This window comes from Lonchura striata, chromosome 5 (genome assembly GCF_050655825.1).
Source record: "Lonchura striata isolate lonStrDom1 chromosome 5, ASM5065582v1, whole genome shotgun sequence".
In the NCBI taxonomy this organism is placed as follows: domain Eukaryota; kingdom Metazoa; phylum Chordata; class Aves; order Passeriformes; family Estrildidae; genus Lonchura; species Lonchura striata.
The window spans coordinates 51,234,851-51,251,223 of record NC_140707.1 but is presented as its reverse complement, the minus strand read 5'-3'; the positions used below and the strand labels follow the sequence as shown (position 1 = coordinate 51,251,223).

Below are 16,373 nucleotides of genomic sequence, written 5' to 3'. Positions count from 1 at the left end.
TATCCCAGTATGGAAAAGCATCCAAAATTCATTTCAGAAGTACCTGGGGAGCTCTAGAAACATCCATCCCAACCTACATAATAATATCCCATGGATGCTTAATGTCAACAGTCAGAATTTGCATCTAACTTCAAGTTAAAATTTGACTGACATCATCTTGGATGCTACTAGATCTTGTTACATTTTGTCACCCCATCAGAGAACTCTTAATTCCTCTTCCCCAAGCAAAGCACAAGCAAACAGAGAGCAGCTCACCCTTACATCTCCTCAGAGCTGCACAAAATGGCTCACAGTGAATCTAGCACCCCCAGCTGCCCCATGGATTTCCCATCAACCTGTTCCACACTCCCTGTCTTGGGTGAGTCACTGTGCTGTGAGCTCGCAGCGCTCTCCCAGCCGAAGGCCCCCGAACATGCAGGTAAGAGAAGGCTCCCTTCAGCCGTGCCGGGGTTTCCAGATGCCTCCAGCTGCACTGCTGCCTGCTGTTGCTGGACACCACCGCTCCAAGGGGCCACATGCCCCGGAGCCCCACCTCTCCCAGAGCATAAAGATCCAGGACTTGCTTCCACATGCCACTCTGCCCGCAGCATGGCAGGAGCTGTCCCTGCCCCACTTTTCGAACGCACCGCCAGCCCAGCGGGCTGGCTGGCTCCTTCGGCAGCGCTGCCAGGGCTGCGAGCGGCTGCCATGGGTTGGGAAGGCACAAAGCCGCTGGCTCGGGGAGAAGGACTGCGTGCTGGGGACAGGGTCCAGGTGACGCCAAGAGAAAAGCTCTCGCTCGCTCCACGGACCGGGAGCCCTTCTCGGGTCTCCGGGGCAGCAGGCACGGGCCCGGCCCGCGGCACGGAGGCGGGAGGCCGGTGTTGCGAGTGGCCGCAGTGAGAGCACGGCCGGGAGAGACACCCTGCTAGGCCCGGGTTATGAATTACAGCCCCATCCCCGGCCGGTGCTTTGTCTCCCGCCTGTGGCCCCCTCCGAGGGCAGCGGATGCCCGACGCAGCCCCTTCACCGCAGCGAGGGCTGCCGTGACCGGGCACCCCGGAGCTCCGGGTGCCACCTGTCTTCGGTGCCGAGGCGCATCGCCCTGACCCTGCCGCCGCCGTGCATCGGCCCGCGGGTCCCGCCGCAGCCCCCCGCCCGCAGCGCGGCGGCCGAACCCCGCCGCTCGGCCCCTCCCTCCCTCGGAAAGAAACCACATCAGGAAAGTATTCGGGGTATTTTTAGCGGCTTTTAATGCGATTTCGCAGCTGGAAGCGGGAGGGGCCTCCCCGCGCCGCCCGGACCACCGCGAAGGGCCCGCCCGCCGCCGCGCGAGTGCCGCCAGCAGGGGGCGCCCGCGCGCCGCCGGCGGGGCGGTGCGGCGGCCACGTCGGAGGGCGCGCGGGGCCGCCCCGCGCCGAGGGGCCCGGGCTGCGCGGGGCGAGGCGGCCCCGGGCGGGCGCGGGGGGCGGCGGGGGCTGCGGAGGGGGGGAGCGGTGGGGGCTGTGCGGCTGCTGGAGCCATTAGCGCGGGGCTGGCGCAGCCGAAGGCCGGGCTTGGAGCTCCCTCCCCCGCCCGAGCCCCGTCCCGGGGACGTCATGGGAGGGAGGTATAAAATTTCAGCGTCGGGGCCGGGGGAGCGGCAGTGTGCGCGGGCGGGCCGGTGCGGAGCGGTGTCGGTGTACGGACCAGGGCACGGCGGTCAACGGAACCCACGGGCGCAGCGGACGGCCCGGTGGCAGCGCTCCCGGCTGGGCGAGAAGCGCCGCGGTGCCGCGCTCCCGGGCGCCGACGGCCGGGCACCGGGCGATGTAGGGCGCGGGGCCCGGCGGGGGCATGAATGGTGCAGCGAGAGGGGCGGGCGCGGCGCTCCCCCCGCGGCGGCGGGGCGGCGCGGGCCGCTGACACGTGCGGCGGCGCGGCGCGGCGGGGCGCCCCCTGCTCCGCGGGGCGCGGGGCGGCGCATGGGGAAGGAGCGCGGCGCGGCGAGGCACGGCGCTTGCCGCTTCTCCTTGCGGAGCGCTGCCAGCTCTTCCTGGAAGTCCTGAGTCGCGCACGGCGCAGTGAGTTCATGCACCTCCTCGCCAAGCCTCAGCCTGCGGGTTCTGAGGAGGCTGCCGCCAGCAAACCGCCCGGTCCCCCGCGCCCTCTCGCCGCCGCTCGGGGGTCTCTCCCGGAGGCCCCCGCCGCCGCCCCCTCACACATGAAGATGTACGTGCAAAGGGCGCTGGTACTGCTCTCCCTGCTGAGCTTCGCTACCGTGAGCCTCTCGCTGTCGTCCTGCACCACCTTGGACCTGGATCACATCAAGAAGAAGAGGGTAGAGGCCATCCGAGGGCAGATCCTGAGCAAGCTGCGGCTCACCAGCCCGCCGGAGACCGTGGGGCCGGCCCATGTGCCCTACCAGATCCTGGCCCTCTATAACAGCACTCGGGAGCTGCTGGAGGAGATGGAGGAGGAGAAGGAAGAGAGCTGCTCTCAGGACAACACCGAGTCCGAATACTATGCCAAAGAGATTCATAAATTTGACATGATCCAGGGCCTCCCTGAGCACAGTAAGTGCGGGGCTCCCCCCGTGCCGGTCGAGCTGCCGCGCCCGCGGGGCAGACTGCCCGGGATCCCGGGCGCGGGGGCGGGACAGCCGGCTGGGGCCGAGGGGCGCCGGGCCCCCGCGGAAGGGGCCGCTTCCCCGGCGGGGCGGAGGCGGGCGGGGGGCGAGTCTTCTCCCGGCTGCGCTCGGGTACGGAGGTGAGCGGGAGCCGCGGGGCGGGGGGCGCTCGGACCGGCGGCGGGACGGCGCGGCGCTTGGCCGGCAGTGGGGACGGTGGGTGGCGGGGTCCGGGAGCGGCATCGACCCAGGCCCCGGCCGGCAGCGGAGAGCCCGTGCCTAGAGCCTTGACATCAGGACGGGGAGGGGAGGAGAAGCCCTGCGGGTGGCGGGCTGAATGCTGCGCACGGGGTGGGAGACGGCGCAGGTCTGGTGTTTGGGTGACAGCAGGTAGACGGCCTCCTCCTTGCTGAAGCTCCAGCGCCTGCCGCAGAAATGCAGGCTACTGTCCGGTCCGTGCAGCACCCGCGCGGCAGGAGAGAAGGTGGAGAGATACTTGCTAAAGTGACTGCTGCTTGGCGGACACTGATGAAGGTGTTACTCAGATAGTGTGAGCGTTCAGAGAGTGAGGAGAAGACAAGGATACTGAGCAGGTGTAAAGCAGTGATGCCAAAGGGACCCCCAAGGGAACACAGGCATTGAGGAAACATGACAGATGTTGAGCAGGTGTGGAGCAGATGATGAGCAGGCCCAGATGTGGACACTAAACAGATTCAGGTGCAGAAGCTGAGCAGACAAAAAGACAGAGACTGAGCAGACATGAACTCAAAGCAGATTGCAGATGCTGAGCACATGTAGGCACAAGCAGTCATTTTGGCTTGTTTAGGATTCTTAGAATTGGAAGATGTAGTCATACCACTATCCAGGGTGTTCTCCTGTGAAGTTGTGCCATCCTGGGGACAAGGTGTTTTGGGGAGGAGCTGTGACTTGGTGGAGGCAGTCTCAGAATGCAGTTAATTCTGCCAGATTTATGTTAATCTTGACATATGATGAGATGGAATAAGCTACAATGTGGTAATGTAACAAATTTTACTTAATCTCTAGCAGACTGCATTCCATATGGTTATATGATTAGCTCTTAGCTCAGGAGACACCCAAGATTCAAGGAACAGAAAGTGCAAAGGTTACCTGTATTTCAGCATTTTTGACCTACTGAAATGTCACTTGTGAAACTATAAACATATGGGAAAAACATGTGTCTCCAAAATAGTACAGCCACACTATACACTAGCATTTTTGGGGGGGAAGGAAGTGGGGAAAACGTAAAGCACAACAGTGGCAAATAAAGTTAGGGGTGTGGATTTGGCTAAAATTGAGAGGAAAGTGGAATGAAGAAATAGTGCATGAAAAGGAGTGATGAGTAGAGATTGTGGCTTTGGGAAAATTCCTGAGGAAATTAATGATCCTGTTCCATGTCCCCATAGGACACTGGGACAGTGGGTTCAAAAGACCAAGTAGTGCTGAGACTAAATTTCTGGGAGTGGGTAGTGTAGATGCTACCACCCAGAGAAAGAGGGAACTTTGTAATTTGGTCACTCTAGGGGAGACTAGCTCCAGACATATTGTGGTGGCAAGAGACACACTTTTTTTTTTTTTTTTTTTTTTGAAACCTGGGGAGTTTCATTGCTTACACCATGGCTGAATTTGGCCCCACATCTTCAGAAGTGGCTGCTGTTCAACTTTCCCATGACTCTGTCACTGTGCCATGTGGTGATCTAAGAGCATGTTCTGAGCCAAAGCCAGTCTCCTGGGGGAGCAGGGGGGGCAGGGGAGGACTACTCCATTGAAGGAACTGCAGTGATGACACAGACAAATCTGAAATGTGTGCACTCACACAAACTGTTCTAGCTCCAGACTATTAGTCAAGTGTCATATTGGCTCAGAGAACCCATACTTTTCAAAGATGCAAAGCCCAAAAGTGAGAAAAGCTGAGGAGCAAAAATAGCAGGCAGGAGAGCCAAGTTCTCCATCCCTTTTCTGAGCTGCTTGGTGACTCATGGAATGGTCTCTTTCCCTGTGCCTCTCAGGTACATTGCCTGAATTAAAAGGTTTTTTTTCAGAGAATAAATTACTTTTGACCAACCATTCACGTCAGGGATCTCATAAAACTCATGTGGATCAGACCTCACTTGGTTATGTTCAAGCTTGGGAAGCATCTGCAACAGTCCTGCAAAAAGCTTTTTGCTTACCTTCCTGAAGGAAAAACAGATGCCATTTTCCAAGGCAGCTTGAGAGACAAGGCAATTAAAGTCATGGGTCACTAGGGCCAAGCATCTATTGCCTCCAAACCTGCCACCTGCAGAGTTGCAGATGGATCAACTTTTTTCTCTAAAGTTATGCAGCTTTGGCATGAAACACCTTGGTGATTCAGGGGTATAATACAGTATGAGGCAATACCTGCTCACAAACAGGCTACCCTTCCTTCTCAACAAATTTGAACTGCACAGCCATCAGCCTTCCTGGGGCTTGCCAGAAACAACAGCTGTTTATGCTGGATCCAGCAGCATGTGGTGAGCCTGCACCTCACTTACAGCAGTGGTAGGAAAGTGGAAGCTCCCAAAAGAACCTGCTGTCTCTACCCACACAAAGAGGCTACTGGTCTCATCACTGGTGCAGTGAACAGCCCTGGGCATCGACTCCACAGTAATAGCTGGGTCCAGGTGCAAGGCTGTGTCATACCAGACATAGCCTGGCACAGGGTGTCACAGATTCCTGGTCTCCAGGCTTGGTTCCTGCCACTGAGAGTTGTGGACTGGGAGAGCTTGCAGGAATATTGCCTCCAGGCTTTGTTCTGTGCTGGTGGTGAACAGGTCTGGATTCCAGTGTGCTTAGCACACCTCAGCTGGGTCTGGACCAAATTCCCTGAAAAATCTTCTTGCTCTCTTTGCCTGTGACCTCGTGCAAAAAAAGGACTTTGCCCCAAAGCTGTCAAGTTTTCTGGGAGTGAGACCTCTATCCTGAACCCCATGCTATGAGAAACAGGCTCTAGCCTTCCAGGGCTTAGAGTGAAACACAGAACATAGCTCCATTTCTGCACCACAGAGGGCTTGTTCCCAGGATACAAAGGGAATGTGACACTTTTAGGGAAGGAAAAAGAGAGGTTTTTTGGGGTTTTTTTACTGTTTTCACTGGGAAGGTGTCCCAAGACCAGCACCTTGATGGTGAAGTAGGTAGAAAGCAATGTGGCTTGTTTTCTTTCACAGCAGGTGAATTACAATAGATGTAATGTCTTATCACCATGGCTATCTAATTTAGCCAAAAACATTAAGGAGATGATAACACATTATTTGCCACGCATCAGTTCTGTGCTGTAGGACCATATTTGCAGCCTCTAAATAGATTGTCAGATAAAGCACTGCTGTTGGAAACATACTGAGCTAGACTGACCAGTGGTCTGATGCAAAAAGGCATTTCTAATGATAATTGGGACACCCCTTACAGCCAGGCAGTCAGGTCTGAAATGAAAGGGCAGGCTGTTAACAGCACTATTAATAGGGCTAGATGTGCAAAGCAGCTTCAGGGGCTATTGAAACACAGTATCTGCCAAGGTCTAGGACACAGAACAGTAATCAGTGTTAGACTTCAGCTAGGAAGATGTCTTTGGGCCCTTAATGAGAGCTTGGGTTTTTGCTGGGCTTTTCTGCAGCATCAAACCTTGAATTGGTCACAGGGCTGGAGTCCTCAAGCAGGTGTTTGTGTGTGGCTGGGGTTATTCTTTGTGTTGCAGGGTTTTTGGGCTGAGTAGGCCAGGTCATGCCTGTAGTGGGATCTGGTCTCCTGGGATTCATGAACAGCCACCTCTTCAATAACAGCTAGAGACTTTCCTGTATGGGAATGCTGTTCAGTTCAGTAGTACTACTGAAAAAACCTCCTCCAATTAAAGCCCAATATCAGCATCTGATTGTTAGCTTATTGCATAAAATTTCAGCACCCTAAAAACACATCCTTGAAAACTGGCAGGGTCCTGCTTGCTGAATTTTTATGCAGAACAAGAGGAAAACCTTAGTCTCCATTGATATGAGTGTACATCAGTGCTGCTGAAATCAGAACTTGGCATGGGAGGTGAACCTCTGCACTCAGGTGCTGTTTCACACTATCCTGTTTTCATCTGTTTCTCAGGGGAGATAGTGATGGTGGGATCAAAAGAGGGGCCTGCAGGACTTTGGGAATGTAACTTGAAGGTTGTTCCAACTAGGGCTTCTAGCCTATTTGTCTAGGCTGGAACCATGTCTGGGAACAAGTGATAGTTTTTGTTTCTTTCTGTTAGTTTGTTTAGAAGCAACTTAAATATTAGCAGATAGAAGAGCCTCCTGCTGCATTGGACAACAGTCAGAGGTCATCTGAGAGGCTCTGCAGGGCTGCAAACAAACTTGCATGTGGACATAGAGGAGGAGCTGGTGTATCTTGTCTGCAGGAAGCTTTCATGATGCTAGAGCCTTGAAGGCTAACAAGGTCAATAGGAGAGAAATTATAGCAACAACAAAGACTTCCATGAAACCAAAATGGTCCCTTTGAAGAGAGTGTTACTTGCTCTTGAGGACTCTGGTTTCGACCTTAAAGGTTTTACCTCCTCTCTTTTGAGGCATCTGTGAAATGGGTTTTCTGTTCAGCAGATACACATGGAAACAGAAAATTGCTGTATTATTTCCCGCTCATGTGTGTGATGTCCACAGGCCCAGTACTATTAATGAATTTCTTCTCCAGTTCATGAGTGAGAACTAATTTTAAACCCCAGTTCTTTCAGTACACATTGGATAATCACTGCCCTGAAGACTCTTTGACACATCATGCTTTGTGTTTTTTGACACTGGGTGGCTTCCATTGTCAGAGAAAACGTCAAGATTTGTAAAACTAAGACTCAGGAGCAATGGGATCACTTTGTATGTAGCTTCATCCATCATGAGCAGAATAACAGCATCCTAGCTGTTGGGAATAGGCCCCAGTAACTGCAAGTGAGGTTGTCCCATGGGTTGTCATTTTGGATGCACCCAACTCATGAGTATTAGCAACATTTGATGAGCAGTCAAAAGATGTAATAATAAACATACTGTGGTTGATCTCTACTGTTTCTTCATCTTGTGGCACTGAAATAATGATGGCAGTAGTGGGAATGTTTGCAAAATGTTGCAACATAGACCACATTTGAGCGAATTCATCCAGTGTTATCTTGAGCTAAGTAGCCATGGTGGCTAGATGTTTGAATGACTGGAAATCTCTTTCTCAGACTATATTTATTTGAGATCCTGCCCTTCAGAGATGTGGTTCTCAGTGTTTCTGTATTTTTTTTCTCCTAGATGAGTTGGGCATTTGTCCAAAAGGTGTCACCTCCAATGTGTTCCGCTTTAATGTGTCGTCAGCAGAGAAGAACAGCACCAACCTATTCCGGGCTGAGTTTCGGGTGCTGCGTGTGCCCAACCCAAGTTCCAAACGCAGTGAGCAGCGCATTGAGCTCTTCCAGGTGAGTATTCTTACCATCTTCCCCAGTGTCTGTGCCCAGAATAGTGTGACTCCTCAATGGTTGTCTCAGCTGGTATGTGCTGAGCCATAGAAGAGAGAAGAAAGTGCATGCTGTAACCCAGGTTTCTTCCACCATACACAGTGATACAGTCACCTTCCTTTCCTTTTACAATGTGGTGCTGCCCTTTTTTCACTTGGAAGGGGAACCCCTCATCAGTGGAGGAGCTCTGATCCTTCTGTCACATCACCTGTAGGACCCTTGGCAATCTTATTCATTTAACAGTTGCAGCACAATTGGTGCTAATTCAATGGATGGAGCTCTCTGTCTTGTCAATGATTTACTAGAAAAACAGTGCTTACTTTCAATGTTCCCTTCAGCAACAGCTCCCCAGAAGCACAATTCAGGCCACCTGTTAATCCAGGTACTTATGTGGAGTTTTCTTTGAACCTATGGACTGACAGAATAAGGTCTGGTTCAGGCTTGGAAGCGGTAATAGGCTGAACTGGACCACCTAATGATACAGTTTAGCATCAAGGCAGCACATTTCCCACAGGCTCATGTCTGTCCACTTTTCCATAAGAGTGCAGTTAAAACTGTCTTTGGATAGTACTTCTTGAGGACTTCCTGAAATCCAGCATCAATGGTCAGAGCAATTCTCCACCGGATCAAGCTTCTCAGAGCTTTTCCATAGGTTGAGTGGTCTGTGGAGTCAACCTGGGGTCTGCAAGAAGGAACACCTTGAATGTGCTGTGGTTGCTTGTCTGGAAGTAGAAAAAGATGTCAGAGCAGAGGCAGAGGTCTCCAAACCTGAACAGCCCTGGTGTGTTTTGAGAAAAGTTGAAGAGTGTAGGACACCTGAAAATTGAGTGAGAACTCAATAAATTGGTTTCCTGGGCAGGTGATTTGTGGCCAGATGCTGTATTTACCACTGGCAGTTCTGCTCTGAAATCCAGATCCATATTCCACGGCTGTATACAAAAACAAACCCATCCAATAAATGAATTGCTGTGTACTTCTGTCTCTATATGTGTGTCCCTAAACAATTCTGAACTGAGGGAGGTGGGCTGCTTAGGACACAGAAGTAAGGACTGTGTAGATATCTAGAGTTCAAGTTGGTTGTGAAGCATGTCCTCACCTGACCCAAGGTATTCCTGGCATCTCACTTGCCAAGACCAACTTTCTAAACTAGTTTTTAGCAAGCTGTGGGAGAAAAAAAGACTAAAGGCTATTCCCTCCTTCTGCATGGCATTGGCTGATTTTTTCTACCACTCCTTCTGACACAGATCCTTCGGCCAGATGAGCACATAGCGAAGCAGCGGTACCTCAGTGGCAGGAATGTGCAGACACGGGGCTCCCCTGAGTGGCTGTCCTTCGATGTCACCGAGACCGTGCGTGAGTGGCTTCTGCACAGAGGTAGGGGTCTTAGCTGGACTGTGTGTCGAGGGATCCATAGAAACGGGGATCAATATTCACAGAAGTATCTTTCTGCTCCCCTTGTTGCAGGAGCTTGCTTCACAGAGAGGACATGTTGTTTCAGTCTGAGAACAAGCTTTCCTCCAGAGAGCTTCCTTAATGTGTAACCTTTGCCATATTCCTGGCTCTCTCCTGGAGGCCCCAGCATGTAGCTCTGTGGGCTTAGTCAGAACAAGGATTCATGCCTTGGAGGAAATTCTTTACAACCAAGCTCCCTGTGTTTGTCTAAATGATCATAGAAAATGACAAATGCTTTGCTTAAATTTTCATGTGAATTAGGGCAAATATAATATGGGAAAAAACAGCAAGGATCCTGGTTTATTTAGCTGTGTACAGCTTTTCAGGTATAAAGGTGAGGAAATACCAGAGGCTGACACACCTAGACAGCTGGAGGCTTTAACACTGCAGAGAACATACCTCTGCCACCGCTGGACAGCCCAACAGATAGTTACAGGGCAATTCCCAGCAAGAACACTGACCCCATTCACAGCTGGAGCATAAGGCATCGTGACTCACAGCTGGATTGGCCTCACAGATAGAAGCTAGGTGCCACTGAAGACTGGAATGCAGGTACTGGCAAGCAGCTGCTCCCTGGAAGGTTAAGCTGTGAGCTTGCAGGCTCCTCCTATTTCAAGCAATCTAATTTGTGTCCTGATGGCTGAAGCTCAGAGCTGGAACTGCAGCAAGCTCTGTGCAGGCACACTAGCTGACAAGACATCACAGAGTGTGTATATATAGTGCTGAGGAAAAAAGGTGCTAGGCACCTTGTCAATGCCCCAGGAAGCCAGATGTTTTAATTCATGGTACAAAATGAAAAAGGAGCTTTCATAAGAGTCTTATGTTCCTGTAGTCAGGCCCACACAGCATGACTGGTCCAGGAAGTTATTATGAAAGTAGATTTGCCTCTGGAAACTCTGTGTGACTTAGACTGCTAGGAGTTCAATAAAACAGAAGGTTGCAGCTGCTGAAAGAATGCTTCCAGTAAAATTACTTGTCCATATCCAACTTGCTTATTTTCAGATTTCTCCTTCAGACACTAAGCAGAAGCCAGATAATAGGTACTGAGGATGGCAAAAACTGATTTAAGATACCAAAAGCCAGCTATTCAAAATACTTGTTTTCCCAGGGAGGCTTCTTGAAGCTCACAAATATTTTTGGATGCTGAATAGCCTAAAAAAGTAACAAGAAGCACCCTTACCTCTCCAGAAAGTTCCCTTTAGCAAGAGCAAGGCTTTTGGCAAAGGTGAAGCTAGTGGATTTTTCTTCCTGTTCTTCCCAAGGCAGCATCTGTTCCTCAACTCTGATAACACTCCTGACTTTGAGACTCCATTGTCTAGGAGTTAGCACAGCTGTGTAAAACTTCCTAATGCCAGGAGCTGTCCCAGCTGAGAAAGACTGTTTCTCACAGAGTTATCTTTTTTGCAGAGTCCAATCTTGGCCTGGAAATTAGCATACACTGTCCTTGCCATACTTTTCAGCCCAATGGGGACATCTTGGAGAATTTGCATGAAGTCCTGGAGATCAAGTTCAAAGGTGATAAAAGAGCTGGGTAGGGGGGGCTGTTGGGGACGAAAAGTCTCAAGCATATAAAGAAAAAAATAAGATCTTGCTTTGTGTATTCAAGTACTTTACACTGTGTAACATTTGTCTTAAACCATACACATCTGGGGTTGTATGTTCATTTATATGGATATATCCACTATATTCATAGGTTACAAAAAGAAGTAAGGGCAGGCTGGGTGGGTTTGCATGAGTGTCTGCAGAAAGGAGTAATTTTATATTTCAGTGTCTCTCAGGGAAGTTCAACTTGATGCCTTCTCAGATTTCCACAGAGGCTCTACTTTCCAGTTAAGTGTGACTGAAACACAAGGAAGTTAGGCATCCTGTGTGAGGTGGCTCAGAGAGTCAGTGGCTTGGCTGGCCTAAGAACTAGGAACCTCCTGGCTTGCAGCCCTGGGCAGCAGCCACTGGCCCCACAGGCTCCATTTCTGAGGCTATTCTGCAGAGTGCCAATTATCTGACATCTTCTTTAAACCATTCATCTTCCTGCCTATCCTGGGACTCAAGCCAGGAGAGAGTGGGATGGATTAATGGCCCCACCAGCAGTTTGCAAATGGTAAAACAGGTGGCCCATAAGCCTCTATTTCAGGCCCGCAACAGTCAAATTCACCACAAATAAAGGGGTCTCTGTGAGGGGAAAAAATAAGTAGACATGAACCTGGTTCAAGAACAAGCATGAGAGTGTTAAATTGAAAGGTCTCGTTGCATTCTCTGTTTCCATGCTGATTTCTTCTTTGTGGATCCTCTTTTTCCAAAGGCATTGACAGTGAGGATGACTATGGCCGTGGGGACTTGGGACGCCTGAAGAAGCAGAAGGACTTGCATAATCCCCACCTCATCTTGATGATGTTACCCCCACATCGACTGGAGAGCCCTGTGTTGGGAAGCCAAAGAAAGAAACGGGCCCTGGATACCAACTACTGTTTCCGGTAAGTGCAAAGCCTGCTCAGATCCTACGCCTGAGGTGGGCAGGCCTGGCAAGACTCCCATGCCACCGGAAAAGGCAGAGCCCTCCACGGGGGTCACCGTGGTGTCAGATGGGCCACTGGCCAGTCCAGCAGATGCTGTGTGCTTCTGGCAGAGCCACTGGTTCAAGAGACCCGCAAGCACCTTCCAGGAACACAGGCTGGGCGGGGCCCTGCAGCAGCCCCGTGCCAGTCTGACTCCAGGGGCGCTGGGAAAGCCACTTGCCAGCAGCACGAGCCGTGCCCGGCTGCTGAGCTGCCACCGCTGCCTGGCTGTGCTGCTCCAGGCGCTTGGCACACGCAGCCACCACATCCCACCAGCACTGCTGGTACCTGTCCTCCTGCTCAGGAAGCCACATCTCGCAACTGCATGTAAGGCCCCCTTTTAGATTCACTGTGTTTAACTACTGTGTTTCAGGAACCTGGAGGAGAACTGCTGTGTGCGTCCTCTGTACATTGACTTCCGACAGGACCTTGGCTGGAAATGGGTCCATGAGCCTAAGGGCTACTTTGCGAACTTTTGTTCAGGCCCTTGTCCGTACCTTCGCAGCGCAGACACCACTCACAGCACGGTACGTCCAGTACATTATCCTGCCAGAGCCCGTGATTGCCCCTTCCTCCTTACGTCTGATCAATATCCAGTCTCTTCAAAGCAGCATAAGCAGTTCAGATCAAGATCTGTGAAAAACATTCAAGGAAACTGCAGAAAAAAGCCTAGATGGTTCAGCAGAGAAAATGTGCTTGCTTTGGAGTCAGTACTGAGTCTGCTTTCAGGCAAATCTTGAGGAGAAAGAACTGTTGTCTCTTGGAAAAGATGTGAAACAGCAGGACTGATGATTTTAGGGCAGTTACTTGGCAGTGGCCATAGTATTAACTGAATTGTTCACATCAAACATCAGTTCTGGTAATTATATTCTCCCTAAATTTCTCCTGCAGTCTGCACTGGACAGAGGATTTTTCTACACTCTGTGCCAGGTTGTCATGAAAAATTGTTGTGCAATGGCATGTGCCTCCATCTGCTTCTAAAGGGGCAGCTATAGCTCAAAAGTGTAGGGAAATCCATGTCCATTTCCAGAAGCGAACACAGCCACTGAGTAAAATCTCCTTTTTCACAGGTATTCTTTCCAGCTGCATAAATCCTGCCTGACCTACAGCAGAGAGGAAGCTACTAGGCAGTGAGATTTTTTAGTAAAAACTTGGCAGAAATCTTTTGGTAACTTAGGCACAACCTCTGGTCAGCCTTTGGGAAGAATGAAGTCTGAGCCTGGCTAGAGCAGAAAAAAAATAAAAGTAACAGAATAATACAGGCACGGGAGAAGTATAAAGAGAAAAACACAGATTAAGGATCAGAGAGTCCACTGCTGAAGCAGGAAAAGTCAGAGGAAAATCCTGTGTTTCTGCCTACAAAAGTCAAAAGGCAGCAATCCAGATAATGCAACAGCTTATTGGCAAATTAACTTCAGATTTCACTAAAAAAGTTACTGGAAAAAGCAGATTCAGCTGAAGAACAAATAACTATGTAAGGATGGTATTTCAGAAAAGATGCTAACATTTTCTTGACAGTCTGCATAGCAGTAAGGTTCAGTGAAGCTCAAGGACTAATATCAGTGGGAACAGCTGATCTGTGGGAATGAAGAAGTGAACAGATGCTGGGCAGTAACCACAAGACAAAGCAAGGGAATTAACAGCTTTGAAAGGGTAATGGGCATGTAGCTTTACCATCTGGTTGTCCTGAGGAGCTCTCCAGAAGGTAACTGGACTGAATCAGTGTGAGAGAAAGGAGACTTTAGAATGACTCCTAATGATCTTAAACAAGAAAGGAAATGAGCAAGCATTAAGGTCAGTGAAGTGATCAAAGAAAAGTTCAGAACAACGTAGCTGCTGACAGCTTGCCAGCACCACTTAGGAAAGACAAAATGAAAAGAAAACTCACCAGTCTGTTTAACTTGCTGTTGAGTAGTGGCCCAGAGCACATGATACCCTGTGGTACAGCCAGAGCTATTTGCTTAGGATCCCAGAGAGTTTCTACCACAACAACAGTGATTACATGGATCTGGATGATAGAACAGGATGTATCCTTAGCACTTCTCATCCCCAAAGACTGTAAAGTAGTTAAAATACAGTGTGCCAGACTCTGTCATTTATACCAGATAAGCACTGAAGAGACCACACTAGTGCAGGTGAGATCATGCTCACTGCTGAGAAGTGGTCACCTCTGGCAACTGTTCTGTAGTGGTCACATGGCTGTAGTGTACAGTCATCTGTGGGCTGGGGCCAGCTGGGAGGAGGAATCCAGTGGGGTCCCACAGGACACTGTCCTGGCTCCAGTATTACAGTGTGATGACTTGGAGGATGGAGTGGAGGGAGAAGGCATCAGACAGTTCAAAACTGGGAGGGAATTGTGGATACTTGAGAGGACTGGCAACCATCCAGTGCTATCTGGAGATGTTGGTTGAAATAAGCAGCACTGATATTCTTTCTTCTGGTTTCTTTAATAGAATCCAAGATGGCATGGCCCCAGGCTGGTTACACCCAACCTTGTTAAAAGCAAAAATTGTGACACACTGCTGTACCAAATTAGAGATGAAAGGAGACAACTACTAGCACTCCTTCAACCCTTAGGCATCAGTCACAGAGAGCAAGAGTATTACAGTTAGGAAAAAAACCCCAAAAAACTCTTAAGAGTCAGAGCAGGGCAGGTGAGACTCTTTAGAGGCAGGCCATGATCAGGAAGTGACATGTAGGAGTATTAGTCATATCAAGGAAATACCCTCTGATGAGTATGGTGAAAACACCTAGAGACTTGCTGAGTTGGCAGCCCCTTCCTGTCCTCAACCAACTTAAATGTATTCCTGACCTTGTCACGACATTTACTTTGTTCCTGCAGGTGCTGGGTTTATATAATACGCTGAACCCTGAGGCATCTGCTTCGCCCTGCTGTGTTCCCCAGGACCTGGAGCCACTCACTATCTTGTACTATGTCGGGAGGACCCCCAAAGTGGAGCAGCTCTCCAACATGGTGGTGAAATCTTGCAAGTGCAGCTGAAAGGCCCCTGGCCCACCCAAAGCCAAGGAAAAAACTGTCAGCACCCACTCTCCTGCTTCCAGGCTAACACAGAGAACTGGGGATCAGAGACTACGCATGCTGAGGGCCAAGTGCCAAACCTTGAGAGTTTGGCAGCCCTTGGGGATTTCTTCTGGAACACTCCTTGGTCGTCTTGGCAGTGTAATGTTCCTTCTAGGAAGTACTTTGGTGACACAAAGGCCACACTCTCCAAAATGGCTGGACAGCTGGTGCAGAAGAAAAGGATAACGTGGAAGAACTGCAGTGTATTTGAATGCTGGGTGGTTGAGATGGGAAAGCAAGAGAATGAGAAAGCAGATGAAAGGCAGAATGAAAAAGGGGAGATGTTTTCTATTCTTGCTTTAACTATCTTAAGACCTCAGCACTCCCCATTAGCCTGAAGTATTGAAGGTTTTCCCTGTAGGAGGAATTTTTGAAGGTTTCCTTAGAGAAGGAAAATGCACCAAGCAGGGAAGCTGCTAAGAGAAGTGCTCAGAGATACACTTAAGACTTTGTCCCTCAGAGCTCTGCTCCTGGAGTCCTGCAGCTGAAACTGTGTCTGCCAAAGCCTCCAAGTTCAGTTGACAGATCCTGGCTATTGCGTTCCAAATGCAAACTGCAAGGCTCCCAGTTAGCCTACCAAAGGTGGGCAAATACAAGAAAAGAGGGTGCTGAGTCAATTTTCAGAGGGACTGAAGTCTCCATTCAGCTCTCTTACCTCCCTGGAGTTTTTCTAAGAGATGATTTTGCGGTCAGAGCAGGAGCATCTGTGGGTACCTGAATACTGGGCCTATTCATTTGTGATCTGATTACACCCTGAGGACCTCTTGTCTGTTATGGTTTGTAAGGTGCTTTGGGGTGTTCTGCACCTGTTCTGCATGATGACCTGAACTTGGTCTCACCTGCCAAGACTTTAAAAAATAGTAATCTCAAAAACTTTGTAAAAAATAAATATTTGGGGGGTGGGGGGAGATGCTAATTTTTTCACAAGGAAGTTTTTTGTTGGAGGGTTAGATAATTTGCTGGTTTTAAACTGCTACTGTTGTGGCATATTCAGTGTAAATTTTTTACCCTTTCCAAAATGTTTCTTCAAAAGAACAGATAGAATTTAGGTCAGCAAGAAAATTCCAAAATGGAAATTTCTTATTACCCTCAGACTGTACCTGGTGTAAATGTGCCCTGTTCCAACCTAGTCCTTCAGACATGTACATCACTGTTGGCATCTGCTTTTTATAGATTCATATAAAGCTCCCTTCAAACATAAAA

The 16,373-nt window shown here is 49.9% G+C and overlaps 1 protein-coding gene across 1 annotated transcript; it reads left to right on the top strand.

Moving 5' to 3' along the window:
* The first annotated feature begins 1,542 nt into the window (after positions 1 to 1,542).
* TGFB3 (transforming growth factor beta 3) lies at positions 1,543 to 16,373 on the top strand. The gene is made up of 7 exons (XM_021542794.3): positions 1,543 to 2,534; positions 7,882 to 8,045; positions 9,329 to 9,458; positions 10,944 to 11,051; positions 11,836 to 12,007; positions 12,462 to 12,615; positions 14,931 to 16,373. Exons 1-7 carry the CDS (start codon positions 1,820 to 1,822, stop codon positions 15,087 to 15,089), a joined length of 1,602 nt encoding a protein of 533 aa, XP_021398469.3. The 5' UTR covers positions 1,543 to 1,819; the 3' UTR covers positions 15,090 to 16,373.

Bases quoted from the DNA above. Each gene is read 5' to 3' on its own strand.
- TGFB3 (XM_021542794.3), top strand. From the start codon at position 1,820: ATGGTGCAGCGAGAGGGGCGGGCGCGGCGCTCCCCCCGCGGCGGCGGG. The intron at 11,052-11,835 runs GTGATAAAAGAG...CTTTTTCCAAAG, and splicing joins CCTGGAGATCAAGTTCAAAG to GCATTGACAGTGAGGATGAC. The intron at 12,616-14,930 runs GTACGTCCAGTA...TTGTTCCTGCAG, and splicing joins CAGACACCACTCACAGCACG to GTGCTGGGTTTATATAATAC.